This window comes from Spermophilus citellus (assembly GCF_964194105.1).
Source record: "Spermophilus citellus genome assembly, chromosome: 3".
In the NCBI taxonomy this organism is placed as follows: Eukaryota; Metazoa; Chordata; class Mammalia; order Rodentia; family Sciuridae; genus Spermophilus; species Spermophilus citellus.
This window is the reverse complement of record NC_138184.1, coordinates 10194273-10209066: the sequence shown is the minus strand read 5'-3', so window position 1 is coordinate 10209066 and position 14794 is coordinate 10194273. Positions and strand designations below refer to the sequence as shown.

General features: G+C 52.2%; 3 protein-coding genes across 4 annotated transcripts; 1 reads left to right on the top strand and 2 right to left on the bottom strand.

The window, feature by feature from the left end:
- Positions 1-2476: 2476 nt before the first annotated feature.
- Positions 2477-7277, bottom strand: LOC308644620 (ribonuclease H2 subunit A). The gene is made up of 8 exons (XM_081286006.1): positions 7120-7277; positions 6809-6880; positions 6545-6671; positions 6353-6440; positions 4356-4493; positions 4164-4251; positions 2867-2990; positions 2477-2777 (listed from the first exon to the last, which is right to left on the bottom strand). Exons 1-8 carry the CDS (start codon positions 7244-7246, stop codon positions 2642-2644), a joined length of 900 nt encoding a protein of 299 aa, XP_081142132.1. The 5' UTR covers positions 7247-7277; the 3' UTR covers positions 2477-2641.
- Positions 7278-7414: 137 nt separating this feature from the next.
- On the bottom strand, positions 7415-10597 carry LOC308644624 (thrombospondin type-1 domain-containing protein 8-like; the record flags this gene model as incomplete). 2 transcript variants are annotated; one of them, XM_081286009.1, is made up of 3 exons in its annotated part: positions 7415-7535; positions 8615-8823; positions 10387-10597. In XM_081286009.1, 2 exons carry the CDS (start codon positions 10595-10597, stop codon positions 8621-8623), a joined length of 414 nt encoding a protein of 137 aa, XP_081142135.1. In that variant the 3' UTR covers positions 7415-7535; positions 8615-8620. The 2 variants fall into 2 exon arrangements, with proteins under 2 accessions (XP_081142135.1, XP_081142136.1); XM_081286010.1 differs by having other exon boundaries at positions 7449-7532.
- Positions 10598-10713: 116 nt separating this feature from the next.
- Positions 10714-13990, top strand: LOC308644621 (peroxiredoxin-2). Its single transcript, XM_081286007.1, has 6 exons — positions 10714-10860; positions 11334-11438; positions 11531-11684; positions 12247-12369; positions 12531-12661; positions 13662-13990. Exons 2-6 carry the CDS (start codon positions 11336-11338, stop codon positions 13745-13747), a joined length of 597 nt encoding a protein of 198 aa, XP_081142133.1. The 5' UTR covers positions 10714-10860; positions 11334-11335; the 3' UTR covers positions 13748-13990.
- The last annotated feature ends 804 nt before the right edge of the window (positions 13991-14794 follow it).

Sequence of the window (14794 nt, the reverse complement as noted above, 5' to 3'; positions counted from 1 at the left end):
CGGGCGCCCGGCCTTCAAGAAAAGAGGCGTCCCTTCCCTAGGCATGGCTCCCTCCCTGCCTTCTAATACCCAGAGTCCTGTCCCTCCTTCCCTGGGGCTCCCAGAAGGGTCCCCCTTCAGGTTATCCGAGAAACGAAACGACCCAACTCCCAACTAATTTTACCCTCTCCTTCTGAAATAAAGCTTCCCGCTAGAGCACGTGGTACCGCTCTTTCTTGGGGAAACAGAGAATGGCCTCAAAATGACAGGATTTTTGTTTTTTGTACTGGGGATTGAACTCAGGGGCAATTAACCACTAAGCCACATCCCCAGCCCCCGCCTCTTTTTTGTGTTTTCTTTATAGACAGAGTATCTCTGAGTTGCTGAGGGCCTTGCTAACTTGCTGAGGCTGGCTTTGAACTAGGATCCTCCTGCCTCGGCCTTCTTAGCTGTTGGGATTACAGGCGTGTGCCACCGCTCCTGGCATGTACCCAAATTCTAATCCTCAGGACCTACAGCTAGCAGCTGATTGACACTAGAGTGTAACTGACAACAACCTCTATCCTGGATTGCTGTTACAACTCAGAATACCCAGGTGTCACGGATGGGCATAGGAGGGCACAAGGGGAGCTGACAAGGACAAGAGGTGTGCCCTCCACTGTGTGCTGCCAGGCCTGCCAAGAAGCCCCCTGACATTTATGGACAAGATTCATGGTCTTCCCTTCTGAGCACGCAGACCCTACACTGTCTGGCAATCCCCTCCTCCACATCCCAGGTCCTGCCTAGGGAGAGGAACTAGACACAGGTTAGGATTTCTGCAGTGAACATCACTCCCTGCCCCAGGATTGAACCCAGGGGTGCTTAACCACTCCACCCTTTTTAAATTTTCTTAGTTGTAGATGAACACAATACCTTTATTTTTATGTGTTCTGAGGATCAAACCCAATACCTCATCTGTGCTAGTCAAGCACTACCACTGAGCCACATCCCCAGCCCTTTTATTTTTGATAAAAGATCTCATTAAGTTGCTGAGGGTATTGCTAAACTGCTGAGGCTGGCCTCAAACTTTCAATCCTCCTGGCTCAGCCTCTGAGTCACTGGGATTACAGGCATGATCCGCCACAACCAGCCGTGAACATTACTCCTATCCCCAGGCCCTAGGAGAACCCATTTCCCCATCTGTTAAAAAAGGGAGTAATGTTCCTTTCAGATGTTTGCCAGAGCAAGGTTAGCAGAGGCCTACTGTGTGCCAGGTGATACACTTAAACACTGCAGGCCTATTCCCTGTCCTCAGGGAAGACTAGAGTAACAAACAGAAGTGTCCCATTGGGGGGTAGCAAGCAGGCCTCTTTCAGCTGCGAGTCAAATTCAGTTGAAAGTGCCCTCAAGACAAAACAGTGGTGCCAGTGCAGTAGCTCTGGAGGCCAGGATGAGGATGGCAAATTCAAGGCCAGCCTCAACAACTTCGTGAGACTGTCTCAAAAAGACTATGAATGTAACTCAGTGGTAAGGTGCCCCTGGGTTCAAACCCCAGTGCCAAAAACACTGGTAGGCTTCAGGAATAGCTATCTATATCCTGGTGCTTAAATGATGGTCTTCCTGCTCTCCTCTGGACAGGATCTCTTCCTAGTAGGCTAAGATAGACTATGCCGTGCGCCATTAGCCTCTTTTGGGTTATGGGTTGGTGCCTGATGTTGGGGTTTGGTTCCACCTGAACCCATGAACCGGGAATGGGCAAGGAGCAGCTCCCTCCAAAGCATAATCAGGAGCTGGAACCAGGAGAGGGGGAGAGAATGCTGGTTATGGAGCCAAGATGCAGCAGCTACAGACTGCTGGGAATGACCTTGGCCTTACACTACATCCACACAGCCACTTTACATGCTGCCCAGCCTTGTGTTTTACCACTGGGTTATAATCCCCAATCCTTTTTACTTTTTGAGACAGGGTCTTGCTGTTGCCTAGGCTGGCCTTGAACATGGGATCCACCTGCCTCAGCCTCGGGTAGTGGGGCCACAGGTGAGCTGCATCAGACTGAGGCATACATTTTCTGGTGCTGGAGATTGAACGCAGGGTGCTTTACCACTGAGCTCACCCCCAGCCATTTTTATTTTTTGAGACAGGTTCTTGCTAAATTGCTGAGGCTGGCCTCCAACTTGTGATCCTCCTGCCTCCCAAATCCCTGGAATTATAGGCAGGCACCACTGTGCCCAGTTGGTGCTGCATTTTTTTTCTCCCTTGGCAGTGCCGTCCATCTGTTTCTACCAACATCACCACACAGTTGAGTGAGGTACTGGGCGCCAATGTCGGAGGTCACTAGGTGAGAGGAAGTTTTCAGCTGTACCTGCAGTCCCCTTCAAGAAACATCCTTATGCAGAAACACACTTACACAGCACAGGACTTTTGGTCCTGGTAATCAAAGAAAGGGTCTTGTGTGTGCTGGGCAGGCTCTCTACCACTGCTACCCCCCAGTCCCAGGGCAGGGCTGTATTTTAAAAATCAAATCAGTCCAATACTACCCAAAAGGCAGCAGCTGCATCGGGCTGCTGAAGTCACTCCCATACCACTTCTGGCCCCAAGGACAACCCCTCCATTTGCTTATCCTTCAACAACTTTAATCCTCCTTGGTGAGGGGAGGCAGGCCTGGGGAGGAAGGAGGCTCCTCCTACAGGGCAGTGGCTGGTTCTAGGCCCCGCTCCTGGAAGTATCTGTGGGGGGCACGGGGGCGGGCTCGGGAGCCTTTGTTGAAGTAGGCGGTGATCCTCTCAGGTCCTTCCAGGTCCTGTGCTGGGGAGTCCTCCCTGTGGAGAGAGTGACATGACCACTTCCGGGACGGGGCCTGGCCCTCCCACTCACCCTCCTATAGCACCCACCCTCCTATAGCACCCACCACAAAACATCTGCTGCCTCCTTTTCCAAGATGGTCTGGGCTGTGCTCCAACTGAACCGAACGAACTGGGGGAAGCCGAACACCGGTTCCACGTGTTTCTTCAACCATGCTTTTGTCTTGGGATCTGGGGGTGGGACAGACAATGACAGCAGTCCCCAAGTCTCAAGGTAACACCCAAGCTCCAGGTCCACTCACCTTTGACTTCCTCCTGAGTGCTTGGGGCATTTTGTGCCTCAGGCCCTTGGCACAGGCAGGTCCTTCCCTCCCATTCTGTGCCTGGCTGAGCAGTGCTGAGACTGCCTCTGAGATAGCCTCTGACCCCCAAGGACAACAATGTAACACCCATTCTCTCCACAGGGAGGAGCTCAGTGGGGCCTTGAGATGTTTGACTTATGCTGTATCCCCAGGGCTCAGCCCTGCATGGCAAGTACCAGGCACCCTGACTTCTAATCACCTGAGGGGCTCTGCTCCCCACCCAGCTTCAAAAGGACTGGAGCCATCCTTGAACCCAACTACCAAACCTTCACTGTATCTTTCTGTTTGCACTGCAGGGATAAAAGCCCTGCCCGTGAATGCGGGGCAAGTGCTTTACCAGCTCCACCACTGAATCCTCACACCTGCCCTTGATGCATGCATGAAGTTTGCAGGAAGGTGTGTATGAGACTGTTTTCATTGTATAATGAGGACACGGAGCCTCGTGGTGGAGAGAACAGCACAGATCACAGATATAAACTGAGGCCACAGGATTGAGCCAGGACCCCCATCCCTGCCTCCTTCCCCTTAACAAGCAGATACCTTTGGTCTCAGCCCCCGCCCTTTTTTTTGGAGGGGTAGTGGCAGGTACTGGGGATTGAACCCAGGGGCACTTAACCACTGAACCACATGGCTAGCGCCCCCTTTTTGGAGACAGGGTCTTCCAAAGTTGCTTAGGGCCTCGCTAAGTTGTTGAGGTTGGCTTGAACTTTTGATCTTCCTGCCTCACTCTCCCAAGTCCCTGGGATCATAGGTGTGCGTCACCACGCCCAGCTCAGTCTCTCACTCTCTGGGGCTCCAGACAGCAAAATGAGGGAGGGGAGGAGAGAGCCTATGAGCTGGAATCCAGTTGCCACTCACTGGCCACGAGGCCCTGATCAGACGTACAGTGTCTGGGGTTCAGCCTCTTCTGCTATGGAGCAGAGCGGCCAGAACGTTTTAGAAACCTCCAGCAGTGTGCTCGACATAGCTACAGTCACTGTTCACCACCACAGTGGGGGGTCTCAGGGCAGCTGCAGAGCAGGCCTGACTGCCATTTGCTCACCATTAGGGTAGCCAGAGCCATAATCAGCATCCAGGTCCTGCAGGTCCTCCACAAACTGCCAGTTCTTCACTGCCTGGTCTCGAGCCACCTGCAGGCAGGACAGAAACTTGGAATCTCCTTCCCCCAGGGGAGCCAAGGCTGGTCCCTCCCAGAGAGATGCCAGAAATCATCCACAGTCAGTGGGGGGCTGACCTTGGCACAGATGCTGGCAGCGCTGACCACAGGGTAGAGGGCATCTGCTTTGGCCTTGACTGTCACGTCAATTCCAGGAAAGCGCTGCTGCAACCGCTCCTGGTATGTCTCTGGCAGCCCCACTGTGTCCACGAACACCTATCATGGTGACAGAAATGTTCTCATTCAACAAACAGCTGGAAAAACAACTGTGCAAAGGATCCAATCTCTCAGCCATTGTACTTGCTGTTTTCAATTCCCACAATCATTTTCTTTTTTTTTCCTCAGGGAGCTGGGAATGGAACCTCGGTCCTAACACATGCCAGGAAAGTGCTCTACCACTGAGCCCTTTTCCCAGACTGACATTGACTTTTATTAAATGTAAAAGGTATTTTGTTGGTGCTAGGGATGCAGTTCAGTGGAAGAGTGCTTGCCTGGAATGCACAAAGACCTGGGTTCCATCCTCAGCACCCCTACACACACACACACACACACACACACACACACACACACACACACAAAAGGCTTTGCCTGATCATGCTGCAGACACTGCACACTTATTAAGCACCTAGTGCATGCCAGATGCTGTCGTACGTAGTAAGGACATGGCAGCAAACTACAGAAAAATCTCAGCCTTTGTTGGGTGAAAATCTTGGTGAGGGCAAAGACAAAAACCAGGATAAGTACAGAACAGGAAAAAGTTTAAAGGGGTTATAATTTTAAATACTGACAAGGAAGATCTAAAGTGGTGATATTTGAATAGAGACTTGAAGGAAGTGAGGAAATAAACCATGTGGAGATCTGGGAAAGAGTGTTCCAGGAGGAGGAAAGAGCCAGTGCAAAGGCCCTGAGGTTGAACCATGTGGATGTTGCTGAACAACTGATTGGAGGCTCCATGGTTGAAGCATAGAAGTGAGGTCAAGGAGCTGATGGTTCAAGTGGTGCCTCTATGGAAATTATCATTTTCAGAAATCATATTTACTTTTTGTGTACCAGCTGACCATCTGTTTCTCCAGATTAAGCCTTGAAACACTAAGTATAGCATCACCCACCAGCTCTGCATTCAGGGTTGGGGCCTCAGCCACTTCCTCAGCAAAGTCTGCCTGCTACATTTCCTGTGTCAGAGTTATTTCCCCTGGTAATTCTCACAAAGCCTACCATCTTTGACTCAGAGCAATTGATGCAATGCTGACTTATGTTTTTCTCTGATAATTTAATCTCATTCTCCCCCACTTGACTCAATTTTCCTGATTTAATTTCCACTGTGATCATAAAATTAAATGTCATGATTTACATTTCACAAAGACAACCGTCTGCTGTGTGGGGAACAGATTGGAGAGGAAGGGGATGAAGGTGGGGGAATCAGGGAGGAAGCAGGGCAGATTTCCAGGTTGCAGAGGGTACACCGGGCTAGGACAGAAGCTGTGGGAAGATGGACAGACGTGAGACTCGTTCTAGACCTTTAGAATAGGGGTTCAGGTTAGACAGGAATGGAGCACACATTTAGGTCAGGAACAGGAGCAGGGATTCAGTGGCAGCAATGAATATGCCTGAGGCACTGCTGATGATCTGATGTTGAATCTGTCCACTGCACTTTCTTTTTTCTTAAAACAATTATAATCTCTTTATTTTCTTTTTTTTTTTTTAAAGAGAGAGCGAGAGAGGAGAGGGAGAGGGGGAGAGAGGGAGAGAGAGAGAGAGAGAGAGAGAGAGAGAGAGAGAGAGAATTTTCCAACATTTATTTTTTTTCTAGTTCTCGGCGGACACAACATCTTTTTGTTGGTATGTGGTGCTGAGGATCCAACCCGGGCCGCACGCACGCCAGGCGAGTGCGCTACCGCTTGAGCCACATCCCCAGCCCCTCTTTATTTTCTTGATGTTGGGGATTGAACTCAAGGCCCTGCACATATTAAGGACATACTCTTACCACTGAGCTCCACCCCTAGGCCACACTGCACTTGGTAACCTCCATTTCATCCAAAGATGATTAAATAGAGGCAACCCAACAGTCAGCTCACCTGGGTGACTCTCACACCCTGGTCCAATGCATAGTGTATTAGTCCAGCAGCTGTATCGTGGGACAGGGCGTTCAGGTTGTATTTGACCCTGCAGTGGTGGGTAGAGCTCAGTTAAACCCATTCCAGCCACAGGGCCCACCTAGGCCATGCTGGCCTACCCCTCCACCCCAGCCCCTCTGAAGCACCCCTCACCGCCCAAGCATGCTGGTAGAGATGAGGTTTGGAGATAGCACGTCCAGAGCCCAGCCCACAAAGTCCCCGTTCTCCTCCATTTTGGCAAAGAGCCTGTCCCGATCGCTCTCCGACATGGTCTTTGAGTCTGGGAGGAGAGTTGGAGAAAAGGGGGGGGCAGCTTGTTCTCCCAGTTCCTGTTCTTCCCCTAGATTTCTCACCTGCTCCCCCCCCACCCCGCACATGCCCAGGAACCCCGTCCTCAGAAGTGTATTTCAGGCTCACCTGCCACTTTCATAGCCTCCAGATCTGCCAGGCGGGACAAGGGGCAATAACAGATGGCGTAGACCATGGGCCCTGGGGAGGAGAAATGTCAAGATTTCTGGGAACAAGGGTCCAACTAGTGAGTCCGTGTCAGCCACCAGCCCTCTTCCATCACCACTGCTTTGTTCAGTGCCACCACCGATGCCATGGTCATCCCACTATAACTCATGGTCATCACGCTTCCCCAGGTCGGATGCAATCCCGACTCAGGTTCCAGGGCGACTGTCTTTCCCTTACTACGCCCCTCCCCTTCCCTGGCCCTAGGGACGCACCAAGCACAGGGCCCCGACCCGCTTCATCAACGCCGAGAACGCATGACTCCTTGCGGCACACGGCGGGCACTGGCGAGCTCAAGCGACAGCGGCCTGTATTGTCTTTCTCCAACTCGCTGAAATCCATACCCCCTCAGCGGCCGCCGCCAGTTGCAAGAAGGAGCGCTGCAGGCGCTGGCCTTGGCGCGCGATTGCCGTGGGCTCCACAGCAGCGCTGGATCCTGACCAATCAGCGCGCGGGACACGCCCCCGACGCTCCCGCCGGCGCGGACGTTTACGCATGCAGCGCCGACGCCGCTGCCGTGCGGCCTCCTGGGAATTGTAGTCCCCACGGGAGGCAACGGAGGGTGTTCTTTGCACCAGGTCACTTTCCGAGCTCCGCCCCGGGGTCTCTTGTTCCTTGCTCGTGGACGCTGCTGAAAAAGGAGGAAAGTAAAGGGGAAACTGAGGCGCAGCTCAGTTGACTCTGTTTTGGGGCAAAGAAGGCCAAATATCATTCCCAGTCCGTTGCTCTCCGCACCACTGGGCCCTTATTCTCGTGGTTCCTGCCCTTATATACGCATTCTGAAAACTGTGTTTTCTGCACTATGTATTCCCATTGTTTCTCTGTCAGGCCTTCCAAGTTGGAGTCCCTAAACTCCCACTTTCGGCCATTAACTTGTATCCCCCCTGCCACCAGGATCTCTGCCTCCTACTCTAATTAGGGCCAAGCCTCCCCTACTCCTAATGGAGATCCACAACAGCAGATTCCTGCTTATAGAGTCTCAGGCCTCCTCAACCCATCACCCCCCTTTCTTCTGCTCTCCCATCCCAGGCCCCTCTGCCACTCCTGCCGCACCTCTCCTTCTATCCCTTGGACTCTGTAGGGTTCATGTCCTCTGCCTGTGGGTTCCCGCTCATCGGAGCCATGCGCCTCCATCAATTTCCTAGTTTTCCCCATCTCCCCTATCCCTCCAGTGCACACCACCTTTTTGTTTTCTTCCTGGACATCAGGGAGGGCTTTTTTGTTGTTGTTGTTTTTTGTTGTAGATGGACACAATTACCTTTATTTTATTTATTTATCTTTATGTGGTGCTGAGGATTAGACCCAGGGCCTCACACATTGCTAGGCAAGAACTCAACCACTGAGCCACATCCCCAGCCCTATTCCTATTGTGTATTTTCTTTAGAGGCAGGGTCTCACTGAGTTGTTTAGTGCCTCGCTTTGGCTGAGGCTGGCTTTGAACTCCCAATCCTCCTGCCTCAGCCTTCCAAGTTGCTGGGATTACCGGGTGCACCACCCCACCTGGAGGCTCTTGACTCAGAGGTATTGACTCAGCTCGCCCCTCCCTACTGGCCTCAAGACTCAGATTTAGGGCCCCAGTTATCTCCTTCCTCTTACTAGCCTCACACCCTCTACAAGCACCTCCCTTCCTCTTTCCCTCCCCTCCTTTGGGACCCATGGCTTTGCCAGTTGCTTCTGCCCCTGCCTGCCTCCTCTATGCCAGTCTCTCACCTGGGTTCAGGGCCTCCAGTTGCAGTCGATTGGCTTGCAGGATGGACAGTCCCTTTGCCTGCAGGGCCTCGCCTGGACCAGGTTCTCTCGATCCATGAACACCATGGGATCTGGAACTGTGCCCAGCACCTCGCGGCTGCGTTCTTGTTTGCCCAGGTTGCAGAAACAGTGCCACTTTCCCCAGGGGCCCAGGATTGAATCCTCCAAGACTAAAGATAGAGATGAAGACTCAGGTAGGGGTGCCTCCAGGAAGGCACAAAGATAATTATACTAACAAACAACGGCTCATATTTGCTAGGCAGTTTGCCAGGCTCTGCCTGTATGCCTTTTAGTCTTCCCATTAGTCCCAGGTGAGAAAACTGAGACCTAGAGATTCATTCTCCCAAGGTCACACATCTGGTGAGCCCAGAGGGTCTGCAAACTGACATCTCTAACCTGTGCCAGCTTGCCCAGTGGGAGTATAGACACCCCTTGGTGCCTGCCATCCGAAGTTGAGAAGTTGACTCCTGTCTTCAGAGGCTTGATCATAGGCCTATCTAACAGGCACAATGCCACCTTACCAGCAGGGCTGACAGGTGGTAAATTAAATGACATAATTGACATAATGAAGGTACTTAAAGCCCCTGATGAAGAACCAAAATAATTATCATGATCACTTTGAAAGAAGCTATAAATAGTGGGGCAGTGGAACATGCCAGCAATCTCAGCCACTCAGAAGGCTGAGACAGGAAAATTGCAAGTTTGAGGCCAGCTTCAGCAACTTAGCCAGGCCCTAAGCAATTTAGCAAAACCCTGTCTCAGAATAAAAAGGCTGTGGATGTATGCATGTAGCTCAGTGGTAAAGCATCCCTGGGTTCAATCCTGTCCTTCCCCACAACCAAAAAAAAAAAAAAGGAGATATGTAACTTTTTGTGTGGGGGCGATGGAGTGCTGGGGGTGGAACACAGGGTCTTAGGGTCTGAGATACCCCCTAAACCCCAACTTATTAAGATGTCCTTTACAACATTGTTTTGGCATGCTAGGCAAGTCTTCTGCGCTGAACTAAGGCCCACACTCCTACAACAGTCTTTACTGTTTTTTTTTTTTTCTGTGCCACTATGAAGCAGGTCTTACCCCAACTCCCAGCTCTCAGAGCTTGACACTCATGCCCTAGCTTGCCTGGTCTCTGCAACATCACATTCCCCCTTTCCTTTCCTCCAGTAGGCTTTTTTTTTTTTTTTTAAAGAGAGAGAGAGAGAGAAATTTTTATATTTATTTTTTAGTTTTCGGCAGACACAACATCTTTGTATGTGGTGCTGAGGATCTAACCTGGGCCGCACGCATGCCAGGCGAGCGCGCTACTGCTTGAGCCACATCCCCAGCCCCTCCAATAGGCTTTTTATCCTTGGCACTGTCTGTTCCCTTTGCCTGAGACACTGTCTCCCCAAATCTGTGCTTTTCGTGCTTTTGTCTGGTTGCGTTGGTTGCCAGTTTTTTTTTCTGTATTCCTCCATCTTTGCCCTTCCTAGCACCTATCCATGAGTTCATGGATGTGTCTGTCTTCATGTTTATCGCCTATCTAGGCCCGATCTTCCTGTGAACTGCTTTCAGGCAGTGTTCACTTCACTTTACAGATAAGAAAACTGGGCCTCGGAGAAAAGTAACCAGCCCCAGGGGAGCTGGCAGTGCGGAGCTGGGCGAAGATTTGAAAGCCATGGAGGGGGAGAGTCTGTTTGCAGCCAACTGGAGAAGTAGGGCCATGGGGCATTGTCATACCCGCCGCCTGCGATTACCCTTTTGATGCTGCTGCCGCAGTAGCTCCCAGGTGTCACCTTCTCCCTTGTCGCCGAAGTACTGGTAGTCGGGGGAGAGCTGGACAGCTGTTGTCGGCACCAGGAGCCACAGAGGCAACAGCACCAAGGCCGGCTGGTGCCGGGCCATGCCGGACGCCAACCGTCTCCAGCGCGTTCCGGGACCCAGCCACGCGACTAGTTTGCGGCTCATGCACTACCCCACAAGCTAGCGCAGTGGTGGCGGCGGGCGGCCGAACTGTCCCCTTCACCGCGCAGGCGCAAGGCCCAGCCGCGCCGCTCCCCCTCCCTTGCCGGCGCAGTGGACCTGACCGCTCGGCTCGCCAGCCCCGCCCCAGCCCTGCGCGTCACGGTTCGGGCGGTGCATAAGAGACTCCGCGGCCCCGGGCACACTTGGCTTTGAGAACTCGAGTCGGTGCGTCTGTTCTTCAGCGTGTCCGTCTCTTGCACACGCAGGTATGGACACTTGGTGTACATCTGAATGGGGGTGAGCCCCCTTCCTGAGTTCTGGCCCTATCAGGACCTCCCTGCTGGCCGCCTTTGTTTTCCATCCGCCATAGTGGCTGCCTTTGTCCTTGCGAGGGAAACTGAGGCCCCAGCCTTGGAGTACAGCCCGATAGCCGGGCTCCCCACACCCTGCCCCAGAGGTTCTCGACATCTCCTCTGGACCGGGGCTTGCGCCACCGCGCTCAGGCTCACTCACTGGTGGGGCCTAGGGACAGTGGCCCTGCCACTTTTATTCTGCTTAAGGGGGCGGGTCTCCGGCAGCCTCCCGGCCTTGTAGAACCGGCAGCGGGGAGGGTGAGTATGAGCGCCGCGGCCTCCTCTGCTCTGTCTCCGTAACTGGGCCCAGCACGCAGCGTGACCTTGGAAAGGGAGGACAAAGGGTCTTCCCTTGTGCACTGATCGGCGCGGGTCTTGGCTTTCAGTCATGGCCTCTGGAAACGCGCACATCGGAAAGCCCGCCCCTGACTTCACAGCCACCGCGGTGGTGGATGGTGCCTTCAAGGAGGTCAAGCTCTCTGACTACAGAGGTGAGACGGCCTGGCGGGGGTCCAGGTGGGGGCGGGGCCCACGGATCAGAGAGGCTGGGTCCTAATTTCTCATCTGTTTCCCTCGACCCCAGGAAAGTACGTGGTCCTCTTTTTCTACCCACTGGACTTCACTTTTGTGTGCCCCACGGAGATCATCGCTTTCAGCGAACATGCTGAGGACTTCCGCAAGCTGGGCTGCGAGGTGCTGGGTGTCTCTGTCGACTCTCAGTTCACCCACTTGGCTTGGTAGGAGCAGGGACCAGGGAGGGAGGATGCAGCTAAGCTCACACCGTAGAGCCAAGCCTGTGGCCTCCCTTTCCTCATCTAGAAAAGAATGGAAATAATGACTCCTAAGTCCTTAAGGATGGATGATGACAGTAATTAACATTTGGCAGCTAGATGCATGGCCCGTGAAGTTGCAGATGCTTTATCTCTCTCAGTTCTCAGAAGACAGGCTGTATTGTCCTATTTCATGAAGGTGGAAACTCCAGTTCACCAAGTGAAGGGCTGGGCCCCAGGACACAGACCGAGAGGAGGATGGGGACTCTGACATTAGCTCTCTACTGCTACTGCTCCAGCCATATGAAGCCACTTGGCTGGACATGGCAGGATTCTTGTCCCAGCTATGGGGATACAGCCCCTACACCTCCAGGGTGGGGCGGGTGGGGCTTGCAGGACCTACTCTAAGGCCCCTTATCTGTGGTTTCCAGCACTCCCACTCCAACCCTTATCACTCCCAGGCTCATAGGGTGAGGACCCTGCTTTGTCAGACATCCTGAGGTCCCAACCCGGTCTCCCCTATCTCCAGGATCAACACCCCGCGGAAGGAAGGAGGCTTGGGCCCCCTGAACATCCCCCTGCTTGCTGATGTGACCAGAAGCTTGTCCCATAATTATGGCGTGCTGAAAAGCGATGAGGGCATTGCCTACAGGTATGGAAGGGATGCACAATCCACTTCTGGGAGCCCTGTCCCCAGGATGACCAGACCACCAGCCCTGTCCCCAAGATGACCAGGCAGTGGGATGGTGTTCCCTTCCCTGGCCCTCGAAGTGGGAGCTCCCAGCTCCTTATCATGAACCATCATGTCCTCAGGGGCCTCTTCATCATTGATGGCAAGGGAGTCCTTCGCCAGATCACTGTTAATGATTTGCCGGTGGGGCGCTCTGTGGATGAGGCTTTGCGGCTGGTCCAGGCCTTCCAATACACAGATGAGCATGGGGAAGGTGAGTGGATACACATATTCATGTTCACGCATGAATATGACCTTAGCTCCACTGTCAATCACTCGGACACACTGCCTGCCCCTGCACCTGTGTGGAATGGATGTTAGGGCCCTAAAGAAAATTCAACTCAGGGCCTTGTCTGCAGGAAGTTTCCATCCTGGAAGTGGGTAAGGTCAGGTGAAATGCTCCAATACAAGAGCAGGCAGCAAGGCTAGGCGGAAGCCTGTAATCCCAGGGGCTCAGTAGGCTGAGGCAGGAGGATTGAAAGTTCAAGGCCAGCTTCAGCAACTTAGCAAGGTCCTAAAAGTTTAGATAGACCCTGTCTCTAAATAAAATATAAAAAGGGTTGGGGATGTGGTTCAGTGGTTAAATGCCCCTGGATTCAATCCCTGTTACAAAAAAAAAAAGAAGAAGAAGAAGAAAGAAAGAAAGAAAAAAAGACCAGGCAGCTGGGAGGAGGTGATAGAGATCTGTAAAAGTCATTTGAGAAGGCATGTTAAAGATTAGAGTACCTTCCCCTCACCCCCTTGTGGTGTTAGGGATGGAACCTAGGCCCTTGCACATGCTAGGCAAAGATGAGCCACACCCCAGCCTGATCAGAGTATCTTGTTTTGTTTTTTGGTGCTGGGGATCGAGCCCAGGGCCTTGTGCATGCAAGGCAAGCATTCTACCAACTGAGCTATATCCCCAGACCCAGAGTATCTTCTTATGTGGAAGAGAAACCCAACTCCAGGTTCCCCAAGTCCATTAGGGCCAAGGGAGAAAGTGGATTAAGGGGGCCAAAAAAAAAAAAAGTGAAGGCTAGAACAGGAAAATGTCAGCTAGAAGATACTGCAGCTGAGCTTGAGGGGGCTTCTCTTAATATGCACATTCTTGGGCCTGGACCACTTGGTTCTAGCTTTGTCTTCTGCAATCCAGGATCTGGCATGCCCTCTGTTCGTCCCCTGAGCTTGATTATGGGGCTTTAGTCTCATGTATGCATCCCTGTATCTTTCCACAGTTTGCCCCGCTGGCTGGAAGCCTGGCAGTGACACAATCAAGCCCAACGTGGATGACAGCAAGGAATATTTTTCCAAGCACAACTAGGCTGACAAACGGGCAGTGAGCCTGTGTCCTTGGATTCCATCTGTGCCCCTACCTGGGTGCTCTGTGCTGACCCAAGAAAGGCAGGACCTGCCCCTTCCAAACTCCATAGTATGGGGGAGGGCTGGTAAACTAGGCCAAGGCTTTCCACTTTCTCATCCCCTACATGGGATCTGGTTAATAGTGACCCCTTTATATCCAACTGGGTACAGGTATATAGGTGACCAATAAAGTGTTAGGAACAGATATGACTCTGTGTTGGTGTGTTTTATCAGGCTGGGCACTTGCACCCTGGAAAACCGACCCTGTGTTTACTAATTTTCACCACAAGGTGGCGGCCTTACTTCATGCACTGCTGACTCCTTGCCTGAGAAGTTTCCAAAGGGCAGCGGAGGATGCTTGGTGCCCCTAGGAGGGGGGATAGGTTTCAGAACACCCTACATCCTGCCACGTGGCCATGCATTTCAGTATCTATACCATACCATCGGCCAATCTGGGCTCAGATGTCATTTAACAGTTGTGCTCTTCCCTGGGAAGGAAGACTACCAGCCCAGATGACTGTGCAAGTTAAAAGTATGTGAAGTTCTAAGCACCAGGCTCTACTTAAGGCCCAGTTAACAGTTACTAGAACTGGAAGAATTCCTGTTAAATCCAGTTTTATGGGGGAAGAAGGTGGGAACCCAGTCCTGAAAGTAGAACCAGCAGTGGGAGCCTGAGTTCCATTCCCAGTCCCAAGGAAGGGCTGTTAGTATACCCCTGCTGTGGGAGGGTGAGCATTACTTTAGGAGGCAGACATTAGAAATAAGGCAGTGTTCCCAGGGGGTGCAGTTTTGATGATGCATGTATTTAAGCTAGTGGCTTTGTCACTCTGAGCCCCCCATTTCTTTCCAAAGAACAAGGCTAATATGCTCATTTAATCTATATACCTCTAGTAATACTTCTACTCAGGCAGTATTAAGGGTCAATCATCTCCCTTGGAGTTTTTTCTACTTTTTCTTTTTTTTTTTTTTTCTTGTGTGTGTGTGGTGTTGTTTTTTAGTGGTGATGGGA